Consider the following 16,751-nt stretch of genomic DNA (forward strand, 5'->3'; position numbering starts at 1 on the left):
GGTCCATGTCTCCACCCTCATGAAAGGTAAGTGTTGTAATAATCAGATTTAGACAGGGTTATCACTTATCTAGATAGATATTTTACTAGACTTTATTCAACCCATTGGAGCAAAAGACAACAGAATGATGATTGTCATCTTCGTATATCTGTCACTGTCATTCATTGTTTGTCTAATAAATGCAGTCAAGCCACTGTGCTTATTGTGACGTTTAGAGAGCAAGCATGACTTTCTTCCAGCCCTATTTAAGCATATAGTTCACCCACATTACAAAATATAAAATGTTTGTGTCTTTACCTTGAAAACAGTCTATGGACAAGCAGACTGCAGTCTATGATTTGGTTACCCACTGCCACCAACCATTAATATGACAACTTCCTGTGCAGCCTTGGTGTCCCCGGCACTTGTCCCATACAACTTCCTGTGCAGCCTTGGTGTCCCCGGCACTTGTCCCATACAACTTCCTGTGCAGCCTTGGTGTCCCCGGCACTTGTCCCATACAACTTCCTGTGCAGCCTTGGTGTCCCCGGCACTTGTCCCATACAACTTCCTGTGCAGCCTTGGTGTCCCCGGCACTTGTCCCATACAACTTCCTGTGCAGCCTTGGTGTCCCCGTCACTTGTCCCATACAACTTCCTGTGCAGCCTTGGTGTCCCCGGCACTTGTCCCATACAACTTCCTGTGCAGCCTTGGTGTCCCCGGCACTTGTCCCATACAACTTCCTGTGCAGCCTTGGTGTCCCCGGCACTTGTCCCATACAACTTCCTGTGCAGCCTTGGTGTCCCCGTCACTTGTCCCATACAACTTCCTGTGCAGCCTTGGTGTCCCCGTCACTTGTCCCATACAACTTCCTGTGCAGCCTTGGTGTCCCCGTCACTTGTCCCATACAACTTTCCACCTGAGAACAGAGATCAATCCCTGCTTCCAGCCTTCCCACTGTTTCTAGCATTTGCCTGTCTCCCTATCTTATTTCATTACTGTCTGAATACAGTGGAAAACCAACAACAAAAAGAAGAACAAAAAATATTAGCATACTTTAAATTCCCCCCCCCCCATCCCCCCCCCCCATCCCCCCCCCCCCCCCCCCCCCCCCCCCCCCCCACCCCCCAAAAAAGATCTCAAAGTAACAAAGTTGTCGAATTTTAAGTTAATTTAATTTTCCAAGCATCCTGAATACACCAAATGTTCCATCCTGGTCACAAGCCTAAACCATGTCAAAATACATATGCAGAATTGGAGGAAATTAGCTTTAAAACAGTAAAATCATCCTGGGGGAGGACCCCCCTGTCCCTCATCTAGGGATTGTGCCAGGGGTCAATGAAATTCACATTGCAAATCTCACTTCAATCTTTTTTCAAAAGTCAGCCCTGCTGGTTAACATAATGGATAATAATCTGTAGTTCACATCAGGTAACAGGGTTGACCTTTAAAATGAGGGATAGGTTGTTTCTTTTTTAACATTAAAAGGACTCATTTCCTTCAAATCAACACATTTATCTGACTTCTAATGTTGCCAAGAAATGTGCGCCATTTTGTAACTGTGTAGTAGGCTACAAACGCACCTTCACTTTCATGATATTAGCAAACATGGCTTGTTCCACCACATTAAGTCACTTTTGGGTAGTGAAACTGGGTGGGGGAAAAACGGTTTGATTTCACCTCATGTTTTACATTCTGTCATGAAGATGAACATGTTCAACTTAATAAGCATGTTTTCCCATCTCAAGAGGTTAAATAAATAATAATACAAATCCATAGTGCCTATTATGTGCCAAATAAAGTAACATGGTTGACCGTAACAGGGTTGACGATTTCATGTTAAATCAGCCATAAATCCATCTGGCCCAGTGGACGCGTCATAATAAATAAAGAAACTGGTTTGACCATAACAGGGCCGACGATTTCACGTCATAAATCCATCTGGCACAGTGGACGCGTCATAATAAATAAAGAAACTGGTTTGACCATAACAGGGCTGACGATTTCACGTCATAAATCCATCTGGCACAGTGGACGCGTCATAATACCCATAAAAATGGTTCCAATGGCCATTCCTTTTTCACATTGGGAAATTTACAACATTTGTTTGATTAATTGTGTGTTTGGTGTAGGCTTAATTTGGCGCTATGTTTTGATAGCCGTGTAATTCTCTCTTGGATAAGGTGAGTTTTAGCAATATATTCAACTCAATTTCCTCTAATAAATTCGTTATGATAATTAGTGTTAAAAGTGACCTTGTCGGAGAGAGATTTGTGCGGTTCTCAAAACATCACGCCAGGGTAAGCCTACATGAAGCACGGACCTGGGTCGCTGGGTCGCTGTGTATATATATATATATATATATGTTCTGATCAATCTGCTATGTAATGAGTGCAATATGCCAGCAGGCGGCAGCAACCCAAATCCACGGTGTAGTTTCTCGTCGAGATTATTTCTGTCACTTCCGTGTCCGGTGAACCATCTTCACATTTGGAACAACTTGTCCACTGTACGGTATGATCTATCTTCAAATGGCATCTAAACGTCGATATTTTAATCTTTGCAACGTATATTCTATGGGGACAGATGATAAAGTTTGATTTTAAAAACAACTTGAATTCTGTTTGGTCGACGATTGGTTGAGATCCACCGCAGCTGGGCTCTGACCTTGCAGTGTTGGCTAGGCAACTAACTAGCTAACTGCTAGACCTTCAGCGGACTCTTGCTCTTTGAACGTAAAATATGAATTTGTATGTCTAAAATATAACTATATAAGATGATATGGCTAAGTATAAAATATCCACTTAGCTACATTATTGGATTGCAGTAGCTAGGCGAAGCTAACGACTATTTGTTAGTTAGCCTAGTTTAGTAGCTTGAGAGCTAACTTAGCTAAAACGTTAACCAGCTTGCCATCTGTCAGCAAACATGAGTTTGGCGCTGTCAGAACTTCTATTGGCTTTTTTTGTGTTGGTTAGGACTCCGATCAGTTAGATAATAGCTACATCTCTAACAGTAGCCACTACATGACCGTGTTGTTGAAGAGTCAGGCTAGCTAGTTTCTAATCTCAGTGCACTGCCAGTCAAATTGTCACCTGTGTGTGACCGCAACCTGCCTGATCGGTGTGGTCATGCATTGGCGTGCAGTAGGACGTGCAGTAGGACATGTCATGGCGTGCAGTAGGACATGTCATGACGTGCAGTAGGACATGTCATGACGTGCAGTAGGACGTGCAGTAGGACATGCAGTAGGACATGCAGTAGGACGTGCAGTAGGACATGTCATGGCGTGCAGTAGGACATGCAGTAGGACATGTCATGGCGTGCAGTAGGACATGTCATGGCGTGCAGTAGGACATGCAGTAGGACATGTCATGGCGTGCAGTAGGACATGTCATGGCGTGCAGTAGGACATGCAGTAGGACATGTCATGGCGTGCAGTAGGACATGTCATGGCGTGCAGTAGGACATGTCATGGCGTGCAGTAGGACGTGCAGTAGGACATGTCATGGCGTGCAGTAGGAAGTGCAGTAGGAAGTGCAGTAGGACGTGCAGTAGGACGTGCATGTACGATCCATCCCCTCAAGTGTCTAACGGTTTTCTTCCATGTTATGATCTGTATCTCTTGTGGGTTTTAGCAGCTCTATTGAAGGACTTTTGTTGACCCCGTTTCCAATCTTTGACAGACACAGACAGAAAGATGGCTGGGAAACGTGCGGCATTGAAAGCCATTGACTGGTTGGCCTTTGCTGAGAGGGTTCCCCCCAACCAGAGGCCATGTTCAACAACCTCAAGACGCGCTCAGACGCCATCGGTGCCAAGTACGTAGCCTACCCAGAGTTAACATTTAGGCCTAGTACCCAGAGTTAACATTTAGGCCTAGTACCCAGAGTTAACATTTAGGCCTAGTACCCAGAGTTAACATTTAGGCCTAGTACCCAGAGTTAACATTTAGGCCTAGTACCCAGAGTTAACATTTAGGCCTAGTACCCAGAGTTAACATTTAGGCCTAGTACCCAGAGTTAACATTTAGGCCTAGTACCCAGAGTTAACATTTAGGCCTAGTACCCAGAGTTAACATTTAGGCCTAGTACCCAGAGTTAACATTTAGGCCTAGTACCCAGAGTTAACATTTAGGCCTAGTACCCAGAGTTAACATTTAGGCCTAGTACCCAGAGTTAACATTTAGGCCTAGTACCCAGAGTTAACATTTAGGCCTAGTACCCAGAGTTAACATTTAGGCCTAGTACCCAGAGTTAACATTTAGGCCTAGTACCCAGAGTTAACATTTAGGCCTAGTACCCAGAGTTAACATTTAGGCCTAGTACCCAGAGTTAACATTTAGGCCTAGTACCCAGAGTTAACATTTAGGCCTAGTTCATGACTTGCACTTCAGAGCCAGCCAATAGAGGTAAAACTTTCACTTGCATTGATGTCAATGGGAAAATGAGAAACAATTTTAGGATTCTCCCATCTAGCGTTTTATATGCCTATGTGAAGGGCGTGTCGTTGGAGTTGAATTACAAAGTATTGTCAACCAAGACACACAGGTCGCTGCAAAGTGAGTGTGTCTCGTACATGCATGCTACTGTAAATGAAAATCTCCACAATCTCTTTCCCACAATGATTAGTTTTATAAGTGACATCAATGAGCTGTTGTTGATGGCTCTGTCTACAGGCTGTCCTCTCTGCCAGAGAAGCCTGTTACCATCGACTGGAGCTTCTATAAGACCAACGTGGCCAGAGCCGGCATGGTGGCTGAGTTTGAATCCAAGGTGAGATCCTAAGGCCTGTGATGAGTTTCATATGAGCTCTACCTGGGGGGGAAAATAATGTTACACACTAAGGCCTGTGATGAGTTTCATATGAGCTCTACCTGGGGGGAAAATAATGTTACACACTAAGGCCTGTGATGAGTTTAATATGAGCTCTACCTGGGGGGGAAAATAATGTTACACACTAAGGCCTGTGATGAGTTTAATATGAGCTCTACCTGGGGGGAAAATAATGTTACACACTAAGGCCTGTGATGAGTTTAATATGAGCTCTACCTGGGGGGGAAAATAATGTTACACACTAAGGCCTGTGATGAGTTTAATATGAGCTCTACCTGGGGGGGAAATAATGTTACACACTAAGGCCTGTGATGAGTTTAATATGAGCTCTACCTGGGGGGGAAATAATGTTACACACTAAGGCCTGTGATTAGTTTAATATGAGCTCTACCTGGGGGGGAAATAATGTTACACACTAAGGCCTGTGATGAGTTTAATATGAGCTCTACCTGGGGGGGAAATAATGTTACACACTAAGGCCTGTGATGAGTTTAATATGAGCTCTACCTGGGGGGGAAATAATGTTACACACTAAGGCCTGTGATTAGTTTAATATGAGCTCTACCTGGGGGGGAAATAATGTTACACACTAAGGCCTGTGATGAGTTTAATATGAGCTCTACCTGGGGGGGAAATAATGTTACACACTAAGGCCTGTGATGAGTTTAATATGAGCTCTACCTGGGGGGGAAATAATGTTACACACTTAACTACACTGAACAGAAATCTAAACGTTCCATGCAAAATGTTAACGAATTTACTGAGTTACAGTTCATATAAGGAAGTCAGTCAATTAAAATGAATGAATTAGCCCCTAATCTATGGACTTCACATTTTATTTTTTATTTTTTTATTTCACCTTTATTTAACCAGGTAGGCTAGTTGAGAACACCTTTATTTAACCAGGTAGGCTAGTTGAGAACACCTTTATTTAACCAGGTAGGCTAGTTGAGAACACCTTTATTTAACCAGGTAGGCTAGTTGAGAACACCTTTATTTAACCAGGTAGGCTAGTTGAGAACACCTTTATTTAACCAGGTAGGCTAGTTGAGAACAAGTTCTCATTTGCAACTGCGACCTGGCCAAGATAAAGCATAGCAGTGTGAGCATACAACAAAGAGTTACACATGGAGTAAACAATTAACAAGTCAATAACACAGTAGAAAACAAAGGGGGGGTCTATATACAATGTGTGCAAAAGGCATGAGGAGGTAGGCAAATAATTACAATTTTGCAGATTAACACTGGATAAAAGATCAGATGGTCATGTACAGGTAGAGATATTGGTGTGCAGAAGAGCAGAAAAGTAAATAAATAAAAACAGTATGGGGATGAGGTAGGTGAAAAGGGTGGGCTATTTACCAATAGACTATGTACAGCTGCAGCGATCGGTTAGCTGCTCAGATAGCTGATGTTTGAAGTTGGTGAGGGAGATAAAAGTCTCCAACTTCAGCGATTTTTGCAATTCGTTCCAGTCACAGGCAGCAGAGTACTGGAACGAAAGGCGGCCAAATGAGGTGTTGGCTTTAGGGATGATCAGTGAGATACACCTGCTGGAGCGCGTGCTACGGATGGGTGTTGCCATCGTGACCAGTGAGCTGAGATAAGGCGGAGCTTTACCTAGCATAGACTTGTAGATTACCTGGAGCCAGTGGGTCTGGCGACGAATATGTAGCGAGGGCCAGCCGACTAGAGCATACAAGTCGCAGTGGTGGGTGGTATAAGGTGCTTTAGTGACAAAACGGATGGCACTGTGATAGACTGCATCCAGTTTGCTGAGTAGAGTGTTGGAAGCCATTTTGTAGATGACATCGCCGAAGTCGAGGATCGGTAGGATAGTCAGTTTTACTAGGGTAAGCTTGGCGGCTTGAGTGAAGGAGGCTTTGTTGCGGAATAGAAAGCCGACTCTTGATTTGATTTTCGATTGGAGATGTTTGATATGAGTCTGGAAGGAGAGTTTGCAGTCTAGCCAGACACCTAGGTACTTATAGACGTCCACATATTCTAGGTCGGAACCATCCAGGGTGGTGATGCTAGTCGGGCATGCAGGTGCAGGCAGCGACCGGTTGAAAAGCATGCATTTGCATTTGACTGGCCAGGGGCGCAGCCATGGGTGGGCCTGAGGGCATAGGCCCACCCACTGGGGGGCAAGACCCAGCCAATCAGAATGAGTTTTTCCCTACAAAGGGGCTTTATTCTAGACAGAAATGCTGCTTGGTTTCATCAGCTGTCTGGTTGGCAGGTCTCAGACAATCCCGCAGGGGAAGAAGCCTGATGTGGACGTCCTGGGCTGCCGTGGTTACACATGGTCTGTGTTTGTGAGGCCGGTTGGATGTACTGCCCAAAAAAATATATATGCTGTAGGCTCTATGGTATAGAAATTACAATTTAATCATCTGGCAACAGTTCTGGTGGACATTCCTGTTGCCAGCATGTCAATTTCACGCTCCCTCAAAGCTTGAGACATCTGTGGCATTGTGTGACAACTGCACATTTTAGAGTGGCCTTTTATTGTCCCCAGTACAAGGTGCACCTGTGAAATCATCATGCTGTTCAATCAGCTTTTTGATATGCCAGACCTGTCAGGGGGATTAAATATCTTGGCAAAGAAGAATTGATCAGTAACAGGAATGCAGAAAACATTTTGCATATAGAAAATGTGGTGATCTTTTATTTCAGCTCATGAAACATATGACCAGCACTTTACATGTTGACTTTATATTTTTGTTCAGCCTATTAGTCTGTTATGTAGTATTCTGTCCACTGTGTGGTAATGTAACACTGGTTCAGTCATCTGGTATGTAGTATTCTGTCCACTGTGTGGTACTGTAACACTGGTTCAGTCATCTGGTATGTAGTATTCTGTCCACTGTGTGGTAATGTAACACTGGTTCAGTCATCTGGTATGTAGTATTCTGTCCACTGTGTGGTAATGTAACACTGGTTCAGTCATCTGGTATGTAGTATTCTGTCCACTGTGTGGTACTGTAACACTGGTTCAGTCATCTGGTATGTAGTATTCTGTCCACTGTGTGGTAATGTAACACTGGTTCAGTCATCTGGTATGTAGTATTCTGTCCACTGTGTGGTAATGTAACACTGGTTCAGTCATCTGGTATGTAGTATTCTGTCCACTGTGTGGTTCAGTCATCTGGTATGTAGTATCCTGTCCACTGTGTGGTACTGTAATACTGGTTCAGTCATCTGGTATGTAGTATTCTGTCCACTGTGTGGTTCAGTCATCTGGTATGTAGTATCCTATCCATTGGGTGGTACTGTAACACTGGTTCAGTCATCTGATATGTAGTATCCTGTCCACTGTGTGGTACTGTAACACTGGTTCAGTCATCTGATATGTAGTATCCTGTCCACTGTGTGGTACTGTAACACTGGTTCAGTCACAACATTATTAGTCTGGTATGTAGTATCCTGTCCACTGTGTGGTACTGTAATACTGGTTCAGTCATCTGGTATGTAGTATCCTGTCCACTGTGTGGTACTGTAACACTGGTTCAGTCATCTGGTATGTAGTATCCTGTCCACTGTGTGGTACTGTAATACTGGTTCAGTCATCTGGTATGTAGTATCCTGTCCACTGTGTGGTACTGTAATACTGGTTCAGTCATCTGGTATGTAGTATCCTATCCATTGGGTGGTACTGTAACACTGGTTCAGTCATCTGATATGTAGTATCCTGTCCACTGTGTGGTACTGTGACACTGGTTCAGTCATCTGGTATGTAGTATCCTGTCCACTGTGTGGTATTGTAATGCTGGTTCAGTCATCTGGTATGTAGTATTCTGTCCACTTTGTGGTACTGTCACACTGGTTCAGTCACAACATTATTAGTCTGGTATGTAGTAGCATGCTGTAATGTGGATTCAGTTTACATCATGACTAAGCTGTTTCAGAGTAGAACATGTCCTCATCGATCCCTATCAGACATTGTGTGATTATTATGATGGAAAGCGTTCTCAGTTTACTAAGCTGTTTCAGAGTAGAACATGTCCTCATCGATCCCTATCAGACATCGGTGTGATTATTATGATGGAAAGCGTTCTCAACCGGAGATGGGTACTGGAACTTCATGCTTCAGTCAATCAAATGTATTTATATTAGTGTTGCCAAGATACCGCTGTCTCAGTACTAGGAAGTAAACAAGCTGAGGAAACATCATGAAGCAGACGTTTCTGGAGGAAAACAGTCCTAATGTTGCCTCATGATGTCAGCCAGACGTTCCTGGAGGAAAACAGTCCTAATGTTGCCTCATGTTGTCAGCCAGACGTTTCTGGAGGAAAACAGTCCTAATGTTGCCTCATGTTGTCGGCCAGACGTTCCTGGAGGAAAACAGTCCTAATGTTGCCTCATGTTGTGGGCCAGACGTTTCTGGAGGAAAACGGTCCTAATGTTGCCTCATGTTGCCAGCCAGACGTTTCTGGAGGAAAACGGTCCTAATGTTGCCTCATGTTGTCAGCCAGACGTTCCTGGAGGAAAACAGTCCTCATGTTGTCGGCCAGACGTTCCTGGAGGAAAACAGTCCTAATGTTGTCAGCCAGACGTTTCTGTAGGAAAACAGTCCTAATGTTGCCTCATGTTGTCAGACAGACGTTTCTGGAGGAAAACAGTCCTAATGTTGTCAGCCAGACGTTTCTGTAGGAAAACAGTCCTAATGTTGCCTCATGTTGTCAGCCAGACGTTTCTGGAGGAAAACAGTCCTAATGTTGCCTCATGTTGTCAGCCAGACGTTTCTGGAGGAAAACAGTCCTAATGTTGTCAGCCAGACGTTTCTGTAGGAAAACAGTCCTAATGTTGCCTCATGTTGTCAGACAGACGTTTCTGGAGGAAAACAGTCCTAATGTTGCCTCATGTTGTCAGCCAGACGTTCCTGGAGGAAAACAGTCCTAATGTTGCCTCATGTTGTCAGCCAGACGTTTCTGGAGGAAAACAGTCCTAATGTTGCCTCATGTTGTCAGCCAGACGTTCCTGGAGGAAAACAGTCCTAATGTTGCCTCATGTTGTCAGCCAGACGTTTCTGGAGGAAAACAGTCCTAATGTTGCCTCATGTTGTCGGCCAGACGTTCCTGGAGGAAAACAGTCCTAATGTTGCCTCATGTTGTCAGCCAGACGTTTCTGGAGGAAAACGGTCCTAATGTTGCCTCATGTTGTCGGCCAGACGTTTCTGGAGGAAAACGGTCCTAATGTTGCCTCATGTTGTCAGCCAGACGTTCCTGGAGGAAAACAGTCCTAATGTTGCCTCATGTTGTCAGCCAGACGTTTCTGGAGGAAAACAGTCCTAATGTTGCCTCATGTTGTGGGCCAGACGTTTCTGGAGGAAAACGGTCCTAATGTTGCCTCATGTTGTCAGCCAGACGTTTCTGGAGGAAAACGGTCCTAATGTTGCCTCATGTTGTCAGCCAGACGTTTCTGGAGGAAAACAGTCCTAATGTTGCCTCATGTTGTCAGCCAGACGTTTCTGGAGGAAAACAGTCCTAATGTTGTCAGCCAGACGTTTCTGGAGGAAAACAGTCCTAATGTTGCCTCATGTTGTCAGCCAGACGTTTCTGGAGGAAAACAGTCCTAATGTTGCCTCATGTTGTCAGCCAGACGTTTCTGGAGGAAAACAGTCCTAATGTTGTCAGCCAGACGTTCCTGGAGGAAAACAGTCCTAATGTTGCCTCATGTTGTCAGCCAGACGTTTCTGGAGGAAAACAGTCCTAATGTTGTCAGCCAGACGTTTCTGTAGGAAAACGGTCCTAATGTTGCCTCATGTTGTCAGCCAGACGTTTCTGGAGGAAAACAGTCCTAATGTTGCCTCATGTTGTCAGCCAGACGTTTCTGGAGGAAAACAGTCCTAATGTTGTCAGCCAGACGTTTCTGTAGGAAAACAGTCCTAATGTTGCCTCATGTTGTCAGACAGACGTTTCTGTAGGAAAACAGTCCTAATGTTGTCAGACAGATGTTTCTGTAGGAAAACAGTCCTAATGTTGCCTCATGTTGTCAGACAGACGTTTCTGGAGGAAAACAGTCCTAATGTTGTCAGCCAGACGTTTCTGTAGGAAAACAGTCCTAATGTTGCCAGCCAGACGTTTCTGGAGGAAAACAGTCCTAATGTTGCCTCATGTTGTCAGCCAGATGTTTCTGGAGGAAAACAGTCCGAATGTTGCCTCATGTTGTCAGCCAGACGTTCCTGGAGGAAAACAGTCCTAATGTTGCCTCATGTTGTCAGCCAGACGTTCCTGGAGGAAAACAGTCCTAATGTTGCCTCATGTTGTCAGCCAGACGTTTCTGGAGGAAAACAGTCCTAATGTTGCCTCATGTTGTCGGCCAGACGTTCCTGGAGGAAAACAGTCCTAATGTTGCCTCATGTTGTCAGCCAGATGTTCCTGGAGGAAAACAGTCCTAATGTTGTCTCATGTTGTCAGCCAGACGTTCCTGGAGGGAAACAGTCCTAATGTTGCCTCGTGTTGTCAGCCAGACGTTCCTGGAGGAAAACAGTCCTAATGTTGCCTCGTGTTGTCAGCCAGACGTTCCTGGAGGAAAACAGTCCTAATGTTGCCTCATGTTGTCTCATGTTGTCTCATGTTGTCTCGTGTTGTCTCGTGTTGTCTCGTGTTGTCTCATGTTGTCTCATGTTGTCTCATGTTGTCTCATGTTGTCTCATGTTGCCTCATGTTGTCTCGTGTTGTCTCGTGTTGTCCTCGTGTTGTCCTCGTGTTGCTCGTGTTGTCTCATGTTGTCTCATGTTGTCTCGTGTTGTCTCGGTTGTCTCGTGTTGTCTCGTGTTGTCTCGTGTTGTCTCATGTTGTCTCATGTTGTCTCATGTTGTCTCGTGTTGTCTCGTGTTGTCTCGTGTTGTCTCGTGTTGTCTCATGTTGTCTCATTTGTCTCGTGTTGTCTCGTGTTGTCTCGTGTTGTCTCCCGTGTTGTCTCGTGTTGTCTCGTGTTGTCTCGTGTTGTCTATGTGTCTCGTGTTGTCTCGTGTTGTTCTCGTGTTGTCTCGTGTTGTCTCGTGTTGTCTCGTGTTGTCTCGTGTTGTCTCGTGTTGTCTCGTGTTGTCTCGTGTTGTCTCGTGTTGGTCTCTGTTGTCTCGTGTTGTCTCGTGTTGTCTCGTGTTGTCTCGTGTTGTCTCGTGTTGTCTCGTGTTGTCTCGTGTTGTCTCGTGTTGTCTCGTGTTGTCTCGTGTTGTCTCGTGTTGTCTCGTGTTGTCTCGTGTTGTCGTGTTGTCTCGTGTTGTCTCGTGTTGTCTCGTGTTGTCTCGTGTTGTCTCGTGTTGTCTCGTGTTGTCTCGTGTTGTCTCGTGTTGTCTCGTGTTGTCTCGTGTTGTCTCGTGTTGTCTCGTGTTGTCTCGTGTTGTCTCGTGTTGTCTCGTGTTGTCTCGTGTTGTCTCGTGTGTCTCGTTTGTCTCGTGTTGTCTCGTGTTGTCTCGTGTTGTCTCGTGTGTCTCGTGTTGTCTCGTGTTGTCTCGTGTTGTCTCGTGTTGTCTCGTGTTGTCTCGTGTTGTCTCATGTTGTCTCATGTTGTCTCATGTTGTCTCATGTTGTCAGCCAGAGTCACATTTGTTTATTATTCAAGCTGTAACACACAATAATAATTTAGATTCTGTAGGTTTTAAAGGACCAGAGAGTTCTGCTTCGTTTGGTCTTTTTTGCCAAGGAACATCTGAGATGGTGGTGTGATGGGGGTATTGTGGTGGTATTGTGGTGATGGGGGTATTGTGATGGGGGTATTGTGATGGGGGTATTGTGATGGGGGTATTGTGGTGGTATTGTGGTGATGGGGGTATTGTGGTGGTATTGTGGTGATGGGGGTATTGTGATGGGGGTATTGTGATGGGGGTATTGTGATGGGGGTATTGTGATGGGGGTATTGTGATGGTGGTATTGTGATGGGGGTATTGTGGTGGTATTGTGATGGGGGTATTGTGATGGTATTGTGGTGGTGATGGTATTGTGGTGGTGGGGGTATTGTGGTGGTGGGGGTATTGTGGTGGTGGGGGTATTGTGGTGGTGGGTCTATTGTGATGGTGGGGGTATTGTGGTGGTGGGGGTATTGTGATGGTGGGTCTATTGTGATGGTGGGGGTATTGTGATGGTGGGGGTATTGTGATGACACTCATTTATAAATCCCTTTTACAACAACGTTTGTCCCAAAGTGCTTAAGTTAATATTGGTCTGTTCTATTTCTGTCCTCATCTCCTATTCTCACCCCCCTGTCCTCATCTCACCCCCCTGTCCTCATCTCACCCCCCTGTCCTCATCTCACCCATCTCCTATCCTCCTCAGTTCTCAGCCCTGACCATCCCTGAGCCCAAGGACACAGCCACCGCCGCCATCAACACACAGGAGGCCGAGGCGGTGAGTAGTAGCTCGGGGTTAGAAGTTACTGTTCAGAATGACTCTTCACTGCTCTGCTGTAGTGGTTCAGAATGACTCTTCACTGCTCTGCTGTAGTGGTTCAGAATGACTCTTCACTGCTCTGCTGTAGTGATTCAGAATGACTCTTCACTGCTCTGCTGTAGTGATTCAGAATGACTCTTCACTGCTCTGCTGTAGTGATTCAGAATGACTCTTCACTGCTCTGCTGTAGTGATTCAGAATGACTCTTCACTGTGCTCCGCTGTAGTGATTCAGAATGACTCTTCACTGCTCTGCTGTAGTGATTCAGAATGACTCTTCACCGCTCTGCTGAATTGATTCAGAATGACTCTTCACCGCTCTGCTGTAGTGATTCAGAATGACTCTTCACTGCTCTGCTGTAGTGATTCAGAATGACTCTTCACTGTGCTCCGCTGTAGTGATTCAGAATGACTCTTCACTGTGCTCTGCTGTAGTGATTCAGAATGACTCTTCACTGTGCTCTGCTGTAGTGATTCAGAATGACTCTTCACTGTGCTCTGCTGTAGTGATTCAGAATGACTCTTCACTGTGCTCTGCTGTAGTGATTCAGAATGACTCTTCACTGTGCTCTGCTGTAGTGATTCAGAATGACTCTTCACTGTGCTCTGCTGTAGTGATTCAGAATGACTCTTCACTGTGCTCTGCTGTAGTGATTCAGAATGACTCTTCACTGTGCTCTGCTGTAGTGATTCAGAATGACTCTTCACTGTGCTCTGCTGTAGTGATTCAGAATGACTCTTCACTGCTCTGCTGTAGTGATTCAGAATGACTCTTCACTGTGCTCTGCTGTAGTGATTCAGAATGACTCTTCACTGTGCTCTGCTGTAGTGATTCAGAATGACTCTTCACTGTGCTCTGCTGTAGTGATTCAGAATGACTCTTCACTGTGCTCTGCTGTAGTGATTCAGAATGACTCTTCACTGTGCTCTGCTGTAGTGATTCAGAATGACTCTTCACTGTGCTCTGCTTTAGTGATTCAGAATGACTCTTCACTGTGCTCTGCTGTAGTGATTCAGAATGACTCTTCACTGTGCTCTGCTGTAGTGATTCAGAATGACTCTTCACTGTGCTCTGCTGTAGTGATTCAGAATGACTCTTCACTGTGCTCTGTTGTAGTGATTCAGAATGACTCTTCACTGTGCTCTGTTGTAGTGATTCAGAATGACTCTTCACTGTGCTCTGCTGTAGTGATTCAGAATGACTCTTCACTGTGCTCTGCTGTAGTGATTCAGAATGACTCTTCACTGCTCTGCTGTAGTGATTCAGAATGACTCTTCACCGCTCTGCTGTAGTGATTCAGAATGACTCTTCACTGCTCTGCTGTAGTGATTCAGAATGACTCTTCACTGCTCTGCTGTAGTGATTCAGAATGACTCTTCACTGTGCTCCACCTCATTCCTGTATTAATATTACAGTAGCTAGCTAATTAATAAAACATTAAATGTGTATTGTGGCACATTGACACTGTTATGTTGTATTGTTCTCTGTCCTGGAGGAAGAGGTGATGAATGAGCTCAGAGTTCCATTTCAAGAGGCAACGCCTCATTATGCAAAGCACTCACTGCTCTTGATGCCTCCTCCCATTATTATTGGTTATATTTCTTCTTTGTTTCAGAACAAAGCTGCTGTTGCCTACGTGGAGGCTTCCAAAGCTCGTATTGGCCAGTATGAGAAGGAGGTGGGTTACACACACGCCACTCCAAACCACACCCACACTCCCCTACACCCACACTCCCCTACACACACACACTCTCCTACACACACACACACTCCCCTACACACACACACACACACTCCCCTACACACACACACACTCCCCTACACACACACACACTCCCCTACACCCGGATTTCCCTAGAATGTCTCTTTATATTTTAGTACACAGTCAGCAGTAGACCCCCTGAGAAACTCCACTTTTTAGAGTCATGTACAGTACCAGTCAGCAGTAGACCTCCTGAGAAACTCCACTATTTAGAGACATGTACAGTACCAGTCAGCAGTAGACCCCCTGAGAGACTCCACTATTTAGAGACATGTACAGTACCAGTCAGCAGTAGACCCCCTGAGAAACTCCACTATTTAGAGACATGTACAGTACCAGTCAGCAGTAGACCCCCTGAGAAACTCCACTATTTAGAGACATGTACAGTACCAGTCAGCAGTAGACCCCCTGAGAAACTCCACTATTTAGAGACATGTACAGTACCAGTCAGCAGTCTGGACCCCCTGAGAAACTCCACTATTTAGAGACATGTACAGTACCAGTCAGCAGTAGACCCCCCCACTATTTAGACATGTACAGTACCAGTCAGCAGTAGACCCCCTGAGAGACTCCACTATTTAGAGACATGTACAGTACCAGTCAGCAGTAGACCCCCTGTAGACCCCCCCACTATTTAGAGACATGTACAGTACCAGTCAGCAGTAGACCCCCTGAGAAACTCCACTATTTAGAGACATGTAGTTCTCTCTGTTCATCTACCTTCCACTATTTCGAGACATGTAGTTCTCTTCTCTCTGTTGATCCACCTTCCTCTCTTCCAGCTGGAGAAGTTCCAGAACATGATTCCCTTCGACCAGATGACCATCGATGATCTGAACGACACGTTCCCTGAGACCAAGCTGGACAAGGAGAAGCACCCGTACTGGCCTCACAAGCCCATCGCTGAGCTGTAAACTGGCCCCCGGCGCTTCCTAGATAATATACTTTCCTCTGATGAAAGGTTGTATAGTGTCCTATGTATAAAGTCAAGTCCCGTTTCATCGACAGACAGTTTTGTGAAATAACTGCTTATTGTTATTGAGCGACTGAGGAAAGGTCATCTGGTCCTTTTGAATGGAAATAAACATTTATGGAAACTGAATATGATTTGTGTCATTCTGTGCAACGTTTATTTAACATAAGACTCTTAAGGGGTGATAGTAGTTACACCTATTATGCGAGGGCACATTTTTATGTTCGTTCATCAACTCGTGTGAAAGGATTTTCCATAATAACTTAGGACGTTTAGAGTAAGGGAATATCCTGATGTTCTGTGTTGATTCAGTAATATAGGACTGTTGTATTAGGCTACGGCAGACGTGCTGCTCGGACAATCCTCTCCGCTGTCTGTCTGTCCAAGTCGGTTCCCTCCAGAGAAGATCCCACCATCTCCTGGGAAGGAGGAAGGGAATCTACTGGTGCTTTCTGTTGGACAATCCTCTCCGCTGTCTATCTGTCCAAGTCGGTTCCCTCCAGAGAAGATCCCACCATCTCCTGGGAAGGAGGAAGGGAATCTACTGGTGCTTTGTGTTGATTCAGTAAATCAAATCAAATTTATTTATATAGCCCTTCGTACATCAGCTGATATCTCAAAGTGCTGTACAGAAACCCAGCCTAAAACCCCAAACAGCAAGCAATGCAGGTGTAGAAGCACGGTGGCTAGGAAAAACTCCCTAGAAAGGCCAATACCTAGGAAGAAACCTAGAGAGGAACCAGGCTATGTGGGGTGGCCAGTCCTCTTCTGGCTGTGCCGGGTGGAGATTATAACAGAACATGGCC

At 45.2% G+C, this 16,751-nt stretch overlaps 1 protein-coding gene across 1 annotated transcript; it reads left to right on the top strand.

Moving 5' to 3' along the window:
- Positions 1-2,562: 2,562 nt before the first annotated feature.
- Positions 2,563-16,074, top strand: LOC109877313 (ATP synthase subunit d, mitochondrial-like). Its single transcript, XM_031817859.1, is given in 7 exon segments — positions 2,563-2,714; positions 3,666-3,749; positions 3,752-3,800; positions 4,658-4,754; positions 13,097-13,168; positions 14,826-14,888; positions 15,755-16,074. Coding segments are annotated over 6 exon segments (483 nt in total). The 5' UTR covers positions 2,563-2,714; positions 3,666-3,679; the 3' UTR covers positions 15,887-16,074.
- The last annotated feature ends 677 nt before the right edge of the window (positions 16,075-16,751 follow it).

This window comes from Oncorhynchus kisutch, unplaced genomic scaffold (genome assembly GCF_002021735.2).
Source record: "Oncorhynchus kisutch isolate 150728-3 unplaced genomic scaffold, Okis_V2 scaffold1174, whole genome shotgun sequence".
Classification (NCBI taxonomy): Eukaryota; Metazoa; Chordata; class Actinopteri; order Salmoniformes; family Salmonidae; genus Oncorhynchus; species Oncorhynchus kisutch.